The 18,877-nt window shown below is 49.7% G+C and overlaps 2 protein-coding genes across 6 annotated transcripts in view; one reads left to right on the top strand and one right to left on the bottom strand.

The window, feature by feature from the left end:
• Positions 1 to 18,877, top strand: part of SPATA31F3 (SPATA31 subfamily F member 3) — a 194,204-nt gene that overhangs the window by 7,970 nt on the left and 167,357 nt on the right. The window lies entirely within an intron of this gene.
• On the bottom strand, positions 5,106 to 13,813 carry DNAJB5 (DnaJ heat shock protein family (Hsp40) member B5; the record flags this gene model as incomplete). 4 transcript variants are annotated; one of them, XM_082401480.1, is made up of 4 exons in its annotated part: positions 5,106 to 6,526; positions 6,669 to 7,270; positions 10,098 to 10,342; positions 13,677 to 13,813. In XM_082401480.1, 3 exons carry the CDS (start codon positions 10,306 to 10,308, stop codon positions 6,293 to 6,295), a joined length of 1,047 nt encoding a protein of 348 aa, XP_082257606.1. In that variant the 3' UTR covers positions 5,106 to 6,292. The 4 variants fall into 4 exon arrangements, with proteins under 4 accessions (XP_082257606.1, XP_082257608.1, XP_082257605.1 ...); XM_082401482.1 differs by lacking the exon at positions 13,677 to 13,813 and adding an exon at positions 12,899 to 13,085; XM_082401479.1 differs by lacking the exon at positions 13,677 to 13,813 and adding an exon at positions 12,698 to 12,879.

The raw sequence follows: 18,877 nt of genomic DNA, 5'->3' as shown, positions 1-18,877 counted from the left end.
GGTAGGGGTTATATCTACCATTTTGCTTTTAGTTTTTTATATTTCATATGTCATTTTTGTTTGTTTCTCAGTTGCTCCTTTACTGCCTTCTTTTTTGTTAAATAGATGTTTTCTGGTATGCTATTTTAATTACATTGTCATTTCTTTTACTATAGTTTTGAGTTATTTTCTTAGTGGTTGCCTTGGGGATTATAATTGTCATAATTTATCGTACTAATTTAGCCTGATAAATCTTATCTGTATCTTATTTTATCTTAATACATCTTAATTTATGACAATTTAGTTTGGACTAATACCAGTTCAATTTCTATAGTATATAAAAATTTTGCTCCTATACAGCTCCATTTTCTTCCCCCTCCTTTGTACTCTTATGGGCGTACAAATTGCATCTTTATACATTGTATGTCCAGCAACACAGATTTATCATTATTGCTTTATGAAGGTATTTTAAAAATCAGATGGGAGAAGAAAAGAGTTACAAACAAATATACATTTATACTATCTTTTATATTTTCCTCTGTAGGTACCTTTGCCAGTGCTATTTATTTTTTTCATGTGGATTTGAGTTACTGGTCTAATTTCCTTTTTTATTTTTTTTCCAGCCTGAAGGACTCCACTGGTATTTTCTGTAGAGCAGAATTGCTAGCAATGGGTTTTCAGTTTTTGTTTATCTGGTCTTAATTCTTCCTCCATATTTGTGGATAGTTTCAGTGATTATAGAATTTTTCTTTCAGACCTTTGAGTATGCCATCCAATGCCTTCTGGCCTTCATAGCCTCTGATGAGAAATAAGCTGCTAATCTTATTGAGGATCTCTTGTACGTGATGAGTTACTTTTCTCTTGCTTCTTTCAAGATTGTCCCTGTCTTGTCTTCTGATAGTTTGATTATGATGTGTCTAACTGTGGATCTCTTTGTGTTTATCATACCTAGAACTTGTTAAGCTTCTTGGATATGTAGACTAGTCTTTCATTCAACTTGGAAAGTTTTGGCCATTATTTTTCTGGTTATTATTTCTGCCCCTTTCTTTCTGTCCTCTCTTTCTGGGACTCCCGTTATTTGTATGTTGTACACTTGATGTTGTCCCACAGGTCTTCTAGGCTCTGTTAATTTTTCTTCATTACTTTTTCTTTCTGTTCCTCACATTAGATAATCTCAGTTGACTTATCTTCAAAATCACTGATTTTTCTTCCACCCGTTCAGATCTGTCTTTGAGCTCCTATTGAAAGTTTCATTTCAGTTATCGTACTTTTCAACTTCAGAGTTCCTATTTGGTTATATTTAAAAAGTAATTCCTATCTCCTATTTATAATCTCTATTTGGTGAGCCATTGTTTTCATACTTTCCATTAGTTTTTTCTAAAACATAGTTTTCTTTACTTCTTTGAAAATATTTTGAATGGCTGATTTAAAGTCTTTGTCTGGTAAGTCCAGTATCTGGATTTCCTCAAGGTCAATTTTAATTTATTTTTATTATTTATTTATTTATCTATTGGCTGCACCATGCAGGTTGTGGGATTTTTAGTTCCCTTACCAGAGATCGAACCCAGGCCCTCAGCACTGAGAGCACGGAGTCCTAACCACTGGATCGCCAGGGAATTCCCAGGGTCACTTTTTATTGATTTTTGTTTTTTCCCCTGCATATATGTATGGGCCATACTTTTTTGTGTCTTTGCATGTTTTATAGTTTTTATTGAAAATTGGACATTTTAAATAATATAACATGGCAACTCTAGAAGTCATATTCTCTCCAGAGTTTGTTGTTATTGCTGTTTTGTTATTTGCATATTGACTTTTCTGAACTAATTCTGTAAGATCTATATTCTTTGTTGTATGTAGACACTAAGTCTCTGCTTGATTAGCTTAGTGGTCAGTTAATTATTGAATAGAGGTTTTGTTATATCATTAGAACCGATGAGTTGCCCAGTCTTTGCTGAGAGGATATCTGGGACTATTTTAGAGTCATTTGCTGACATGCAGGACACCCAAGCTCCCAACCACTGTGGAACACTGATGACAAACCAAATCAACTGCACAGTCTTCAGCAGCTCCCACATCCTCAAACCTGGGAGGACCGTTTGCAGCATAAATGGAGCCAGCTTTTCTAGGGTCTCCCCTCTCTGCACAATGAGTCCCTTGTAGCTGCTGTCCTGATTTCTGGTGGTTGCTCCCCACTGGAGTCTCCCTTTGTTTTATTCAGTGGAATTTCTAATGCCTGTTCCTTCATCCCCTCTAATTTAAATGCAGGCTAAATATTCCCCACTGCTTCCCCAGCCCTGAACCCTGTTTCATTCCCAGCCCCTACCTAAGGCCCACCTTCAATCCTTGCTCCTATTCTTACTACCTTCTTCTCCACCCCAGATTAGGGCCTTTGGAGTAAACTTTCCTAGGACCCAGTGTGAGGTATAGTCTCTCACTCCAAATGAAATAATACCTGTTACAGAAGCAGACTGAAAATTTGTAGGTTTTAACTTCTTTTTGTATAGCCTGGGCTCCCAGCCCTATGTTCCAGTTTCCATTTTTCTTAGAGAATTTCCTATAGATAATATTTGGAACCAACTAAAGCACCACCTTTGAAAGAGTTCCATGTAACACTAGTGGGTCCTAGCCTGCAGGATCCAAGAGTTTCTGGCACTGATGTAGCCTCAGGGCAACTAACAGACAAATCTCAGAGAAGGAGCGATCATAGACTTTCACAGCCCTCTGTGTTTATGGGCCAAGACAGCAATGATCTAAGAATGATTGGATTGTGGCACCCAGGAATTTTCTATGTGAGGGGCCCAGCAAAGTTCCAGTTAGAGAATGACCTAGGGAAGAACCTGAGGCATAGCCTGAGAAAAGGCCCCAAATTTAACCTGTCAAGAAATTCAGAAAGCAACCTAGTGAAGGTTTTGAGGGACCATTCTTCAGAGGAGATAAAAAGTGACTTGAGTCACTCAGGGAATGGATCAGGAAATGACCTATCAATGTGTTTAAAAGAGGACCTAGACTAGAAGCAACTGGAAAATGTCCTGAAGGTTTACTTGGGCAAGAAACTGGGGCAGACCTATTAGAATGGGATCCCTATAGATATGTATTGTTCATGGCTTGCTGCCAAGTATACTCTACCCCCTCCTGGAAAGTCCTATAGCCACTTGGAAACTGGATATTTTGTTTACTCAGTGAGTCAAGAACACTGCCTGAATACCTCTTGGAAGCTTTCCTTCCTTGATCTAGGCATTAGACAAGCATTAGTAAGCCCGGATTATATGGTTTGGGGTATGGTAGAGGTAGAGCTTACCTCGCAAGCTCCTTGAATCCATAAAACTGTTTAGTTGATAGAGACTCAATCATGGCCCCTTCCTCAGTCCACCCTTCTCTCTCAGCCACCCAACTGTGCAGTTGATTTGGTTTGTTTGAGGGATGGCTAAGCCGAGGTTGCTTAGCTGTTTGAAAGAAACCCCGAGGCAGGATGAGGGACAGGCCGATCATAGTTATTATATAAATGAACAAATGATTGTCATAGTACTGTCATACAAAATTACCCCCTGACACACACACAACTACTATAAAAGGATTCAGGGGCTTGATCAAAGTGAGATAACCCAATAAAGACCCCATTCCCCAGGACCTGGCTGAACCAGACTTTCTCCCAGTTTCTTTACTATCTTAATTTTTATACAGGTGTGTGTGTGTGTGTGTGTGTGTGTGTGTGTAAGGTTACACAGGTATTAAAGAACCACAAATCCCGCATGTAATCTCCAAGAATGATAAGGCTGAGATTGTAGGCATAGCTGCAAGGCCAATTTCAGGGTTTTCTCATTGAAGTGCCCCTGACCTCAGACAGCCTGGCCTCTAAGGTCTCATAGTCTATCCCCAGAAAGTACTCAGTGGGGACATGATAATTTTCCAGATCCCAGATCCTCTGCGTCCACAGGGAGGCCAGAGGGAGCAGTCTGGCCCAGCATACCTAGATCCCAAAGCTTCAGGCCTCAGGAAAGAGCTAGGAAAAGAATTTAGCCCTGGGTGAAGAGAGGGACAACCCTAGGAGACCTGGAATAGGAAAACATTGAGTAGGGGATGCAGGATTAGGGATCTCCCTGCCCAGGCTGGGGGGTTAGCAGACATCCTTTTGAACAGAAACCCCTTGGTTTCTTCACTGGAAGGAACAGGCTCCGCCCAAAAGTATTTATTCTCCCTTGAATAAAAGAATGAGCTTTTTTCATTGGTGTTGTCCCAGGATAAAAACAAGGGCAGGAAGATCCCTGTTAAAAGCCTAGACCTTGTCAGCCTCTATGTGGAGCCCAGGTACAGGTGAAGGCAGAGTTGTCTTCATAGCACTGGGGACACTGAAGTTCAGGAGGGCATGGCTGTCATGGGCCTGATCCTGGAAAAGAATCTGGGAGGAAAGTCAGTACCAGGAGGAAGTCCAGGCCCAGGCAGAGCCTGAAGATGAGCATTCCTGCGACTACAGGGCTTCTCCCTACCCAGATCCAAGGAAAGTGACAAGTGCATCATGCAGTCAACACACAGGCCCTGAGGAACAGAGTTGTCTCAGCAGGGACAGGCAATTCAAAGACCTGGACAGACATCCCTGGAAAATTTAGACTTAAGTATCAGTAACAGTGTTCATGCCTCACAGGAATCCTGTCTTCAGCCAGGCCCTGCTAAGCATGGGCCAAGGATGCCAGGTACCTCCAGCCACCCTCTCCACTTGCCTCAGGCTCTGTCTTTGGGAATGTGTCTCTTCTAGTCAGCCAGAAAGTCCTCCTCCATCCCTCCTAAAAGGAAAATTTCTCTCAAAGGAAAATTCCAGTCCATGTAGAGAAAAATCTATTGATTCTCATGCTAGCACATCCTTAGAGGATAGTCTCTATTTCTCATAACCCAGGATATTTATTCTTTCCAAATATTTTTTGTTTCCTCTAATAGCTGAGTGATATCTTCTGTCTTTGCTGTGTTTGGGGTATACATTTTGGAAATTCTGGGAATCTGGGCTTAGAGGAAGGAAGGAGTCAGCTTCACTGTATATCGAGGGCTGCTTGGGCTTCTCAAAGGTGAGCGGGGCTCAGGAGGGAGATTGTCAGGGCACATCCACTCCTATCACAGGTTCGTTGCTCCTGCTCAGATTCCATATTTTTAAAATACTTTATTTTTTCCATAATACTGTCATTACAAAAAAATACAAAAAAACTACTATAAAAACATTCAGGGGCTTGTCAAAGTGAGAAAGCCTAAAAACCCCACCCCAGAACATGGCTGAAGCAGTCTTACCCTAGCTCCTTCACTATTTGATCTTTATACAATTATGGGAGTGGGGTGGGGTCACACAGGCGTCAGAGGGCTAGAAATTCCCCCGCAGCCTCCATGAAGGGTAAGAAGTAAGTAGCTTTATATATCACAAAAATGGGATTTGGGAGTTTAGGGGTGGCTAGGCCCTGAGTTCAGAGGTGTGGGGAGAAACCTGTGACCCTGAATCTCTTGGTGGGGAATAGCTGCCACCTGACCCAAAGCCCTTTCCCTTCCTGATGAAGGCTAGGAGACAGACCCTGCCCTCCACCTCTCTGACTTAATACAGCAGCCCCCTCCCCTTCCTCTACCTTTGCACACTCCTAAGAGCAGCAGGGAGGACAGTACTTCCAGCTCTGCAGAGTCTGGGCAGGGCAGCTGTCAGGGAGGCTGCTGAGGGCCCCTTCACCTCCCTTTCCCAAATGAAAAGTGTCTCGTGCTCAATGGCCCGGTTCATGGGTTATGGACCTTCCCTTCCTATCTCAACCCTGGAGAGGCACACACAGCTCTAGGTGTGTGCTTTGTGTGCATGAATATGTGTGTGATAACCTTGGACACTGTGGACTTGGGGGTGGGACTGGGGTGGGAAAGCAGTGTCCTTTTTATCCTCTTCCTCCCCCAGTAGGAGGAAGCTGAAGGGAAGGGAAAGGAGAGGTATTAGCAAAGCTGAGAGGGGAAGGAGGACATGCTATTTACAGGCGTGGACAAGGAATCTCTATATCTTCAAGTAGCACTCAGGTCACTCTCCAGCCACTGGAGTGGGAACTGGATTCAAAGCTTGTGACATGAAAATTAACCCCTGGCCTGGGCTAGCTCTCCCCACCTCCCTCCCACTCCCCCAAGGCAGCCCAGCTCTGAAAGGGGTCAGGGACAGGAACATTTTCCCTGAAAACCAGTGGGTTTTTTTTGTTTTTTTTGCATTTAGAAAGAGTTGCTAGTGTCCAGTGGACATCAAGCTGGGTGCACAATGGGTGGGGTGAGTGTGGGGCTATTGCTGTGGAAGGCTCTGGGCTGGCTGGGGCAGGGCCTAGGAGCACGGTAAGTGCTGCTTAAGGATCTGTCTTGTCTGTGGTGTTAATCTATCTGGGAAGCGAACTTTGAACTCAACAATGAGGTCTCCCCGCTGGGTGGGCACCTTGGGGAAGGGAAGGCCCTCCCCACGGAGTCTCTTCACGGTGCCTGGCTTGATGACATCATTGCAGGGCAAAGGGATCACTCGGCCATCAATGGTGGGAATGTTCACGGTACAGCCACACAGTGCCTGGGGAAAATGAGACAGAAAGTGAGGAAAAGGTAGGGTAGAGTGATTGGGAAGGGAAGAAAAGAGAAAGTGGGGAAAGAATGTCTCCGTCACCTCCACCCCCCACCCGATAAAAACACACACAATCTGATCCAGGCCCCACCTCCTTGAGGCTGATCAGGGCACTGTAGAGCACGTTGGTGCCATCTCGGCGGAAGTGTGCATGGGGCTTGTCTTTGAGCACAAAGACGATGTCAGCAGGGATGTTGTCGGGTGTGGCATCGCCCTCTTTGGGGAAGGTGATCTTGGTGCCTTCCTTCCAGCCACGCTTGATGACAATGTGCAGGATCTTGTCCTCGGTGCGTACAGTTCGCCCGTCAGGGTTGAGGCGCCGCCTTGTGATCTTCATGCGTTTGGTGGAGCCGTGGTAGATTTCCTCCAGGGACACCCTCAGCTCATGCACCACAGGTGGGTCCTGCACCTTGCGCCGAGAGTACAGTGGTTCTGGGGCTCGCCTTGGACCTCTACTCAGCCCATTGAACCCAAAGCGGCCAAAGGAGCCAAATGGGTCCTCATCTTCATCCACATCCATGTCGTCTGGGTCAAAGCCACTGAAGGGACGAGTGGAGCGAGTGCTGGCAAAGAAGATATCGAAGGGGTTGGAGCCGCCAAAGAAGGAGGCAAATGTGGCGTGGGGGTCCCCATGAAAGGTGTAGTGAAAGGAGCCACTGGAGCCCCCTGATGAACCGCCGCCGCTCTTCAGGCCTGGAGGGAGGAGAAGTTAGGGGCAGTATGGCTGGTCTCTGCCCCACCCCACTCTCCTCCCCCTGCCCTCTAGCTCCTAGTTCATGGGCCTAGAGAAAGAAGCAAGCTTTAACTCCCACAGAGAGGGCTGGCCTAATAGAGTAAGAAAAATCTCTGGCAAGATTTCTACTCTTAATTATATGTTTAATAATAAGGCACATCTTGAGGTTCAAAGAGGCTGAAAAGCTAAGACTAGAAGACTGGTAAGATGTGACTTCCAGCACTGTAAACTCTTCCATGTACCTGTGACCCAAAGATGTCTCACAAAACCTTGAATGAGTGGCCTGGGGTCACATTACAAGTCATACCTGGCTCCCATATCTTTGCTTATCTCCAAAGACAGGGCAAGAGGCAATCAGACAGAATTTGACCATACAGAGGGCTGTAAGTGACCTGTCCCAAATAAGGTGGCGATACAGTCCAGGAGGAAGTCCACTCTCACTCTACTTCTAGCATGGTTTCCTCTTTCTCTGACTCGTGCCCAAATGGGAAATCAGGAGGGCCCCCAAAAAGCAGGAAAGATCATTAGCTTGGAGAAGAGGAGCTATTTCTCTACAAAAAGTTTTCAAGTGCTTTGTTCCCACACTCATGGCTCACAGTGTTGCACAGCTCCAGGGGTTGCCATTCACACACTGGACAGACATAGATTGCAATGGGAAGGGAGCTCCTTGGAGTTGTACAACACCAAGGCTTACACCCCATACCTAATGTCAGAGCAACCAAAAAGGATAAGTGAGCTGGCACATTGCAGGTGGTGACCCCAGCTACTCTCTCTGGAGTCAGGTTCTGTCTAAGGGGCTCAGATTTGTGGGGGCAGTCTTCAAGGGGGATGGTAGTGGTGGTGATTGGAGTAGTTGGGGGGCTTGTGTGGGGAGGAGTGAGGAAGGGGATTAACACTGAGGGGTGGGGCCCAGGCTTGGGGAAGGGACTCTTCTCTTTGAGGGCTTTATCTAGAATTTCATTGGCTGTGGAAGCCTGAGCCTAAATTAGCCTCTTATTTCCTGGGACCACAAGAGGAGATTTGGGTTTCATTAGAGAGGCCAAGTGGCAAGCAATTCAGTGACCTGTGACAGCTGCCTCTTCACCCTTGCCCTAAGACTCAAGGTCTGTTCTTTCCTTTTATTGAGGGTCTGATTATCAGGTGAGTTCAAGAAGCTTGGCAGAGCCCAGTGAGAGAGGGAAATTGGACTGATGATGACAGGAGGGGGTGACTTCTCTGCAAGGATTCCTGCTGTACCACTACCACCCCCCTTTCAAGCCGGGAACAACTTGTCCCCAGGGAGGGCTGCACACAGAGTCTATGTGCACAACTGTTCTAGCTGGCTACTGGGGAGGGGGCAGGGCAGACAGAAATACAACCCACATTTCCAAGGCTGCTTCTCCCTTCCCAGGCCCTGGATGTCTCCTTAAGGTTGTGCTGCATCCTCAGGAGCCCTCCTGGGATGTAGATCTCCATTAGAACTGGTGCCTGGACCTCGGGCATGAGCTTTGCCCTTCGCTTAGGTTTGGTCATGCAGAAAGCGGAGGTCTCCCAGCTCCTACCTTCTTCCTAATCAAAGGTGAGGCCGAGCAGAGGAATGAGTGCAATTCCTAGACAGGTCACATGGTGGCATGGTGTCTGTACTGCTTCCCTCTTCCCCACCACTACCCCTCCCATCCCTCTACCCCAGAGAGAAACATTTCTTAGCTGAGAGAATACTGGGGATTCCAGCAGATGCCTGGTGAATCTGGAAATTGGCAAGTCTAGTAGGTGAGGAGGGAAAAACGGAAGGAACTAGTGGCATGGAGAATAAGAAGAGGGGGTTGGGAGGACTGGGGTGTACAGAGGACAGGGCCATGGAACATAAAGCAAGGAGGAGGAAAGGAAAAGAACATTCTTTTGAGCACCTGCTTTGTATCAGGTACAGTATATATCAATAGCCCATCTAATTTTGAGACTAGAACGGGGGCAGTGAGGAGGAGAATGTGGAAGAAAGGTGGATGCCACTGGGGAGGAAGGACAGTTCCTCCTGGAAAGGAGAGTCCTCAGCTGTGACAATGTCTCTTAATATAGCCTGACAGGTGCTTGTGGCTGGCGGGTGGCAGGCGGCCCTGAGGGGCAGGCCCAGAATTAGCAGCTACATCATGCCCGTGGGATGTGCTGGGAGGAGCCGCCCTCTCAGAGGCTTTATTTGGACCTTTCCTGACACCCTGTGCGTGGCCACCAGCTACCCCAGGAGGGGGCAAGGTGCCAGCAGCAGTTCCCCTTCCACTCTTGCTTGGATCCCTGCCACTTCCGCAGGGAGCCGAAACTCTACCTCTGTTCTGCTGGCCTGAAGTGGGCAGGAAGGGGGCAGGGAAGGGGAAAACCATCTCTAGCTCAGAGCTCCAGTGGTTAATTCCTCGGCTGCTTAAGGGCCAAACTTTTATGCTGATGACTGTAAATGCGCTGTCCTCAGAGAGCCACACACTCCCTTTCCTAACCTTCCCCATCAGCCAATGAAGAAGCGGGGACTTCAGGCAGGACTAATAAGGCTGGGAGGGAAAGAAGGGCGGGGAAGGTCTCTGGCTCTAGCTTTTCTAAGGCCTTAACTTGAGGAGGGAGAGGGGCAGAGAGAGGCAGGGAGAGCTGTGGTGAGCTGAGGCTGGGTAGTGGGTAGTCTCTTCTTTCCTCTGGATGTCAGTGCTGGGAACACTTGCCTCCCTCACCCCCTTCTCAGTCTCCAGTTCCCTGCTTTGAGAACTGGGTCACCCAGGACCCCAGACAAGGACAGGTGTCCAGTATCAGGCTGGAGCACTGCCCTCTTACCTTCCTCCCCATACTGGTCATACAGGCCCCGTTTCTTAGGGTCACTCAGCACGTCATAGGCCTCTGCGATCTCCTTAAACTTCTCCTCAGCGTTGGGTTCTTTGTTCTTATCTGGGTGGTACTTCAAGGCCATCTTCCGATAGGCTTTCTTGATCTCATCCTCATTGGCTCCCGATGGGATCCCAAGAATCTTGTAGTAATCCTTTCCCATCACAGCCACCGGACCGGCACTGGTGTCCTTGTTTCTGAAAGAAACCAGGGCCGATCCTTGATGCCTCTATTCCCTTCTACCCCGGTCCTGTTCCTGATGATCCTGCAATCCCTAAATGACTCACTGTGTAACTTTCAGCAGGTCATGCCTGTTCTGTGGGCCTCTGTCTCCCCATCAGTAAAATGAAAGGGTTGGACTAGATGATCTCTTCCAGCTCTGACATTCTAGGATTCTGTGATTCTTTCCTTAGCTCCTGGGTTTTCCCAACAGGAAGCTGGGGGCTGTGGCCCACTTCTTGGGGCTATTCTAAGGCCCAGGTCCTTGGGCCAGACTGAGGACTCCCACGAGCTCTGCTGAGTGAGGTGGCACCATGGACTGACAGACCCACGCACAGAAGCTGGTGAAGATCAGCGTACTGGGTGAGGTCACCTGAGCATCGTGGTCTCCTATGCCATGCCTCAGGCATAGTGCCCAGGCTAAGGGCAGCTGGGGCAGTGGCCCAGGACTGGGAACAGGCCTGGGTCTTCAGCCAGCTGCCTTGGCCAGCCAGGCTGAGTCAGGGTGTGTGTACCTGAATTCCTCTCGGCCATTGGAGACCCCAGGCCTCCCTGCCCCCGCTCCCCAGACTATGCTAAGCCTCACGTGTGATTCAGATTAGAGGATGACTCACAGCCTTTGGATACTGCTGTTTCTAACTCTCTCATTAGCAGGGTGGGGTGACACCGTCCTTCCCCCAACCAGGGCAACAGTTCCCTTTAGTCATTTCCCAGTGTCTACACACAAAACTGTGTGTGAAGACATGTCTGTGCCACCTAAGCATCAGTGTTAGTGAACAAAAGCATCCTGGAGGTAGGGCCTTTTAAACCTTAGTTGTTAGGAGACAACTGGGCACTAACCACCAGTTCCTTAGTACCTTCTCTACCAGTCCCTCCCTCTCACCTGCCTCATGGTTTAGGATCTGGCCCAGTGCCAGGCCCACACTCCTCTGATAGTCCCTGACATGCTGGGTGCAGGGGCATTTGTTATTTATATGAGGGAGAAACACAGGACTCTCATTCTTTCATTCTAATCTCCCTCCATCAATGTCTCTGTTGTGGATAGAGGGAAAGGCACTTTCCTGTAGCTAGAGCTAGTTGGGGGAATGGCCAGAAGCCATTCTCTAACCCATCTGAGACTTGGCCAACCCCTGCCAAAGCCCAGAGAACCGGCGTCTTTCTAGCAATGTCCTGGGCTGGCAGCCACAGCTAAGGCCTGCTTTTTTGCCTCTGACTGCTTCAGAGAGATTACAGGGTGTCCTGGCAGGAGTGAGGGCTGTAATGGGTTAGGGGAGGCCTCAAGGGCCCAGGTAGACAGGGACAACAGCCCTAACTCCTGCCCCCACAGGGCCTGTTACAGGTGGCTGGGTTGACTCATGGTTCTGGGAGTCACCTCACTCTGACGAAGAGAAGGCTCCATTAGGGCGGGCACTCCCCCTTTTCCCCTACCAGCATGTCGTGCCTGGTGGGGGAGCCTGTGGCTGGGGAGGCAGAGAAGAAAGGGCATCTGGGGGAGGGCAGCCATTTTCGGAAGCAGCAGTAAAAGCTGTCTGAGAGGGAGTTGGGGGTGGTCTGCCGCCATCTCTGCCTCAGCCTACACCTTCTTTCCCCTGAAACTGGGAAGGAACCCTAGCACACCAAGAGGGTGCCCCCAGAGAACTGTAGCAGCTTTTAGGCTGAGGGTGAGTGGAACGCCTTGCCAGTGCTTTCAACCCTCCCCTCACTGTCCCTGCATTACCCCTTCATCCGGCCAGCTTCCTCCCTTGCACCCCCGCGCTAGCTGTTCTACACCTGTAATTCTCTTGCCTCCACAGACATAGGGCAAGCTCTTTCAGGAGTTGCCTTTTTTCCTCCTTCTTTCCTCCCTCCCTCCCCTACCCACAAGCCACGTGTTGGAATGACAAAGGAGCCCCATGGCATGGCACTGCCTTTGATGGAGAGAATGAAGAGGATGTTAATGTAGAGGCAGGACTAAAAAATGAGAAATGGCAAGAGGGACTGGTACAGGGAGGGGGGATGGTTGATACAGAAAATGAAGTACTGATGGAGGGGGATGAAGGATGACAAATGGAAAATGTCTGAAGTGGCAAATGGGTTACCAATGGGATGTAGAGAGTTGAAATACTAGAGGAGGTGTTCGTGGAAAACGGATGCCTGAAGGGTTTGGTATAAGAGATGAATGACAAGGGGTGCAGTTCATTCAAATGTAAGGGTGGGACAGAAGGGGGGTTCTTATACGTAACTGGGGATGAGACGAGGATGAGATGGAGGAAGCGGGTAGGCAATGGAGGGGGATATGACATGGAGAATTTGACTCGGTATGGGTATGAGTGCCCTTCTCCAGAGGGACTTACCGAAACTTTACAAACCCATTCAGCGTCCACGCTCGAAGTTTTAAGGGCTCCAGCTGAATTTTAAACATCAAGCTGGCTAAGAAGTCTTCTCCCCAGAAGTGTGGGAAGCTCCGGAAAGCGCCTCGGGCCTGTAGTTGGGGTGCTGCTGGGGATGGGCAGGAGAGCACTGTACGCTTAAACATGCCCAGCCCAGCCCCTCACCTCTGATCGCTCCACTGGAGCCTGCTTGGAGAGCTGCAGCTCTGGAAGCCGCCTCCTCAGGTTCTCAGAGGCACTTGCCCAGCAAGGCCTGTCCGGTGCAGCAGGAGTTGGACCTGATCCCCAGGTGTGGAGAGTGAAGGAATAGGGTCCAGCGGTCACCTGCTCTCAGGTGCAGCGATGTCTGGCTGATTGTGAATGGCTGTATGGCTGTGTGACAGTAAGGCTGGCAGTGCGAAGAGTGTGTGCTTGTGAGTGGCAGCGTGTGTACCTCTGACAGGTGCGATTGTCTGTGAGGGCCTGAGAGGCAGCGTGTTCTCGTCTCTCTCTCCGGGGAGGACCAGACCCCAATCCCCAAGAATCTACTCAATGAAGTCACTGACAGGGAGTCTCCTCCCTCGCAGATGGGCGGGGCGGGGCGGGGCAGAGCTCGGCTGGGACAAAAGGCGCGGCGAGGAGAGGAGGGGAGGAGAGGGGAGGGGGCTCCGGCGGGGGAGGGTAGTCGGTGATGTCACCGGCGCTGGCTGACTGGGCTGGCTCAGAAACGCCTCCCCGGAACCCAGTGCGACCCGGCCCGACCCTCCCCCGGCTCAGACGCGGGCTGCCCCCTGTAAGAGGGTCGCGGACATCGAGCACCTTGCAGACCCCGAGCCTCCACACCCCCGCGGTGGAAGAGCCGATGGGCCCTCAGTGTCCCGACATCCCGACACCAGGACCCCTGGCTTCGCGACGCGCGACGCCCCCCTCCCGGGACCCTCGAGTCCTGGCTCGGCGCCCTCACCAGTGAGGAGCTGCGGGCGCCGCCGCGGTCCGTCAGACAGCCGCTGCCCCCTCCCCCGGCTCTGGCTCCGTCGCCTCCACTCGGGACAGGAGTCGCCCGCCCGCCCGGCGGCGGCCAGCGGGCCCGGGAACCCGCCCCCACAGCTCCGCCTCCGCGCTGCCCATTGCGCTGTCTGCCCGTCACTCAGCTCAGCCTCTGCTGTAATTGGACAGCTTTCAACGAGTGGCTTTGTGGTAGCCGCCCATTCTCCGCCTCTGTCACCCGGCCACACGCGCACACATTCCGGGCCGTGATTGGTGTGGGTCTGATTGGTGCACTTTGGGATCAATCAACCACACCTCTTCGCTATATCGTCGTGTCATTGGTAAAAGGGACAGAGGGCGGCAACTCCACGCGCCCTTTGATTTTATTGGTTGGTCTGTGGGGCTCAGACCCCAGTCGGGGGACAACTATTTTAGTCCAATCTCCGGTTTGAGAACGTGGGACGTACTGGCCACTGCCCGAATCCCCGGGAGAACCTTCTGGAACCCGTGCAACGTCAAAGGCAGCCTTAAAGGAAAACTGCGCCCACCAGTTGGCGGTGACTCTGGGCATTCTTTCCTGTCTTCATTTAGGAGGGTAGGGGAGAGAATAGTGCACTCTGGGAGGTGTGGTCCCTGGACCGGGGTGAAAAGGTTACCATTCTTACCTGTCTTCCATTGAACCGTGAACTGACCTAGCCCTGACCTGATTTAGCTTTACCTTACCGTGACCCGGAGTTGACCTGATATGACCTAACTGAATCTCACAACGGACCCCGGTAGACGAGCATAGTTTAAGTACCCTTCTGCTCTCTCCTTTGTAACCGAGCAGTTCTCCACGGTTTTAGCACCTCCAAGATTCCCTTTATGAGTCCCCTTTTCATCCTGTGTATAATCTCCTCAACCCTGCTCCCTCATGAGCAGCTCCTTCTCAACAATCCCCACAATCCTCATTAAAGTTCTCCCTATAATCTTTCATCCTACTTCCATTTTGAGTTCCCACATTTTATCCCCCTTTTACTCCCCCCCCCCTTCCTGGCCCCATATGATCTCCTGTCTTTCCCCCATGATCTTCTGTCTTATCCTATTCTTAATCCTTATCCACTCCCATGAGCTCCCCTATCCTAGCCCCCCCCTTTAACCCTTCGTCTCAGCTCCACATGATCTCCTTTCTTAACACCCTCAGACTCTCCCATTTCAGTACCCCCACCCCCACCCCCATTAATTCTCAGCCCCAGTGTCCCCGATGTTCAGAGCAGGCAGGGCTGCGTAGGCGGTTGCCAGCGGAAGCCGACGCTTGAGCAGACACGGTGCCTGGCGCCCACGTCACTGTCTCCCAGGCCCATCTGTGCTAGAGGGAGCGGGGGTAGGGAGGGGGTAATCCAGGGGTGAAGAGGGGGAAGGAGTTCTTGGGGGCTTTGAGGACAAAGGAAGGGCCAGAGCAGAAGCTCTCACTTCTCTTTCCTTGCAGTTTCCCTGAGGCAGTGTATGGACACCCATGAGGTCATGCAAACTAGACAGAGCTGGAAACAGGCTTGGAGAGCATCAATACCTAGGCTACAGAGCAGAACAGGAGAGCAGTCTAGGGATCCTGAGGTTAGGTCTGCCTATTCTCCACTATATGCCTTCTTTCTAGTTATCACGATGGGGATCCCAGGTATAAAGGGGTGTGAGGTGTGAGGCAAGGAAAGGAAATGTGGTAAGAGGAGGCAGGGTGCTGGGGATAAGGAGAGGAGGGAGGGAAGATGGGGTAAGGGAGTGGAGGGAGGGGAGATGGGGTGAGGGGGATAGGGAGAGGAGGGAGGGGAGATGGGATGAGTAGCAAAAGGATGGGACAGAGAGATGAGGTGAGAAGAAATGAGGAAGGGAGGGGAGGTGGGGTGATGAGGGAATGGAATAGTGTGACATGGAGGTGGGAAAGGGAGGGTGAGGGGGCCCAGGAATGGTACTGGCTCCTTATGTCTGAGGGCTCTCACTCCCCCACCTCCAGATTCATGGGGGCCTGGGCTGTGGGCGGCTCTGCTTCTTCCTATGCCAGGTTTGTCTATTTTGCCTCCTCCAGCCTTGCCTGTGCCAACACGGAGGCAGAGTTTAGTCACCGGCCTTTACCTGGTCCCTGCTAATGCTGAAGTGTAGGCTTAGACCTTCAAGGGTGCAGGGCTGTGCCTTCAGGTATTGGTGGCACAGATTCCGTTGTTTGCCGAGTTTGCAGTTGCTGTCCTGTGTCCCATTGCGCTGGGTATCAGGAACGTATGAGAGGAACCAGGGGTGCCTCAGGGTGTGGCATAGGGTATGAGAATGTAGGCTCTGAAGGCAGACTGTTGACCTTGTGAGGTTACTTGCCACATCCTTGCCTCATTTCCTCCTTTGTAAAATGGGGACAGCACTACCTCATAGGGTCATTGAGAGGGTTAATTAAGGTAACACATGTAATGCACTTAGTTCTGAGCTCGGCCTGTAGTTAACACTCAAGAAAGTTAACTTACACTGTATGTTCACAGATATCTCGGTATGTGAGTGCATCTGTAAATGTTTGAGCCTGGGAATTATTTGTCATGTTGTATCTGTCATGCAATTTGTAAGTGAGTGTATCTGTGTAATTATTTTTGTGTGGTAGTGTGCCTGATTCCGTGTTATTTGCTGTAGGTATGTGATTTTGTGTTACTGTACATATGTGATTAAATGACTAAGCAGGCCTGTGTCTACATGACAAAGAGTGGATGAAGTGTGGCTTCATGGCTGTTGATATGCTGACACCATGTCTGCCAGTGTATGCATGCATCTGTGATCATGTCAGTTCCAAACACCCCCACTCACCCTCCCTCCCTCTGGAGACGTCACAACCCTAGATGTCCCTCATTTCCTCACCCTGAGGGAACCAGAACCCGGGGGCAGGGGCGGGGGTGGGTGCCAGTGAGGAGGTGTTTAGACAGGGGCACATGTTCCCTCCCAGACTGTGTCTGGGAGGGGGACCCCTATCTTGCACATATCCTGAAGCCTCCAGAGGAAGTGCTCCCCCCCCCAACTTGTTCTCAGTTCCCTGTCTTGTCACCATGGCAGCAGTTGCCAGGGGCTCCCAGGGTTGCTAAGATCTGGGTGTGGGAGGCTGCCAAGCCTTGTTGCCAGTAGACACAGAGAATCCTGGGGGAAAGGAAGACTACCCCCACAGCTGCCAGCTTTCTGCAGTGACAGGACTGGTCCTTGGACCTCTCCTGTCCCCAAATTGTTCCTATAATTTGTATGTGGCAGTACTAGGGTTGGTGGGGGGCTTTAACAGGAAGCTGGAACTAGAATACTGAGATTCACATTCTGAGGAGAAAGGGGTGCTCTAGCTTGGCTATTTCCATCTTTAAGGTTGGGAGGTCCTTAGAAATTAGTGACTTGCTTATTCTGTCCCCCATCTCTTATACTTCTTCTCTGGCAATATCTCTGCTTGAGTTCTCCAATGGCTGGTGCTTATTATCTAATGTTTCCACCTGGTATAGGAATACTACATTGACCCCAGTACCCTGGATGCAGACTGACTCCTTCCTGTGGTCAGACTCTTAGCATATCACCTGGATACACGCTTCATGCTGACACTTGAGCCCAGAGTTCAGTCCCACAATGAGCCCTAACTTTGGCCTCAGCCTGAGACACTGACCTTGGTCTTAGTCCTGGACCAGAAAGTTCCCTATACCCAGCCTCAGTCTAAGCCCTCCTCCTAGACACAGATGAGCCCTAATCTTGATACTGATACTTGAACCATCCACAGATTCAGTTATGATCCTGTAAGTTGACTGAACACTGACGAGTGATCTAACTCCCTGGTACTTGCCTCGTGTCTCCCCGTCTGTTCTGAACCTACACTGACTAGTACCATAAAGGTTCAAAAGGGTTTTTTCTTTGGGGTGAGAGAACAGTACTGGGAATGACCAGCAGAGGGCGTGCAACATCAGGTTCTAAAGGCATGCTTCCCAGAGCCCACCTGGAAAGGGGATAATAGCCATATTGGGATCTTGGATCTTTTCTCTCAGGTCAGGACTCAGAGCTGGAGGCACAGCAGTCGGTTTAAGAGGTTGAACTAAAAAAAGGTTCCCAACGCAGTGATGCTGATGCTTTGGGGTCACTTGGGTCTGTATAAGCATGGATCTCCCTACAGCTCAGCAGGCCTCAGGGCTGGGGATGCACCAGAAGGTGCTTAACCATTTACTGGCATCGCAGGTCTCAAGAGGACTGGGCACCTGGGAAGACATTTCACCCGCAACTCCACATTTCTGTCATATGCTTGTACAGCTTCACTACCTTCCCTGGTATTCAGTTATCTTTTGGTCCTATTGAGCAGAAATCTGTCTCTCTTCCACCTTTGATCTTAGCTCTGTGCTTGAGGTCACATTGACTTCATTGGTCCCATCTACCAGACATCAGCCATCTGCATCCCTTGAGTCTGATCCTCGACAGGGTGAACACCTCTCAGGCCTTCATGGGTTCTTCCTCTGCCTTGTTCAATCCCAGCCACTAAGACCATGTTCCCCTGGCTGGGTTTCAGTTCATGATGCCTGGCTCTGGTTAGCTTTTTCCAGGAGTGCTGGTGCAGCATACCAGCCGGCCTGCATCCCTCCTCTGACCCTGTACTTCTTTCCATGTAGCCTCAGGTTACATCAGCTTTTTAGTAGTTCACTCACACCAGGTGAAGACTGCATCCTCTGTTCTCCCTGACCTGCTAAATCACATCTTGCCCATTTTGTACCTGTTATAGTTTTGAAAGGAGTGTTATTATTTATTTATTATTATTATTAAAGACAAAGATACTTGAAATTAGTGAAATAAAAAACATTTTGGCACTAATTTCTGAGCTTTAGGGCAATCCTTGGGCTTGGAAGTCTCTGTATTTGATGCTTACTTAGATGGGACAAGGAGGGACTCAAGTGCTCACTTTAGCTGCACATATACTAAAACTGGAACATTACAGAGAAGATTAGCATGGCCTCTGCACAAGGATGACATGCAAATTCATGAAGCGTTCCATGTTTTTGTTTTTGATGAATATTAAAATGTAATAATGTAAAGTGAATGTATATATGGATAAATTAGTATATTGCCAAAAAAAAAAGAAAAAGAAAAAGAGGGACTGAAGATCCCCAGCTGGCTTGGCTGTGACTTCAGCACTGTGGACAGAGGCCAATGGAAGTTCCCCCGGCT

This window comes from Balaenoptera borealis, assembly GCF_965194805.1.
Source record: "Balaenoptera borealis genome assembly, chromosome: 8".
Classification (NCBI taxonomy): Eukaryota; Metazoa; Chordata; class Mammalia; order Artiodactyla; family Balaenopteridae; genus Balaenoptera; species Balaenoptera borealis.
Note: the sequence above shows the minus strand (reverse complement) of the source record. Positions and strands in the feature narration are given on the sequence as shown.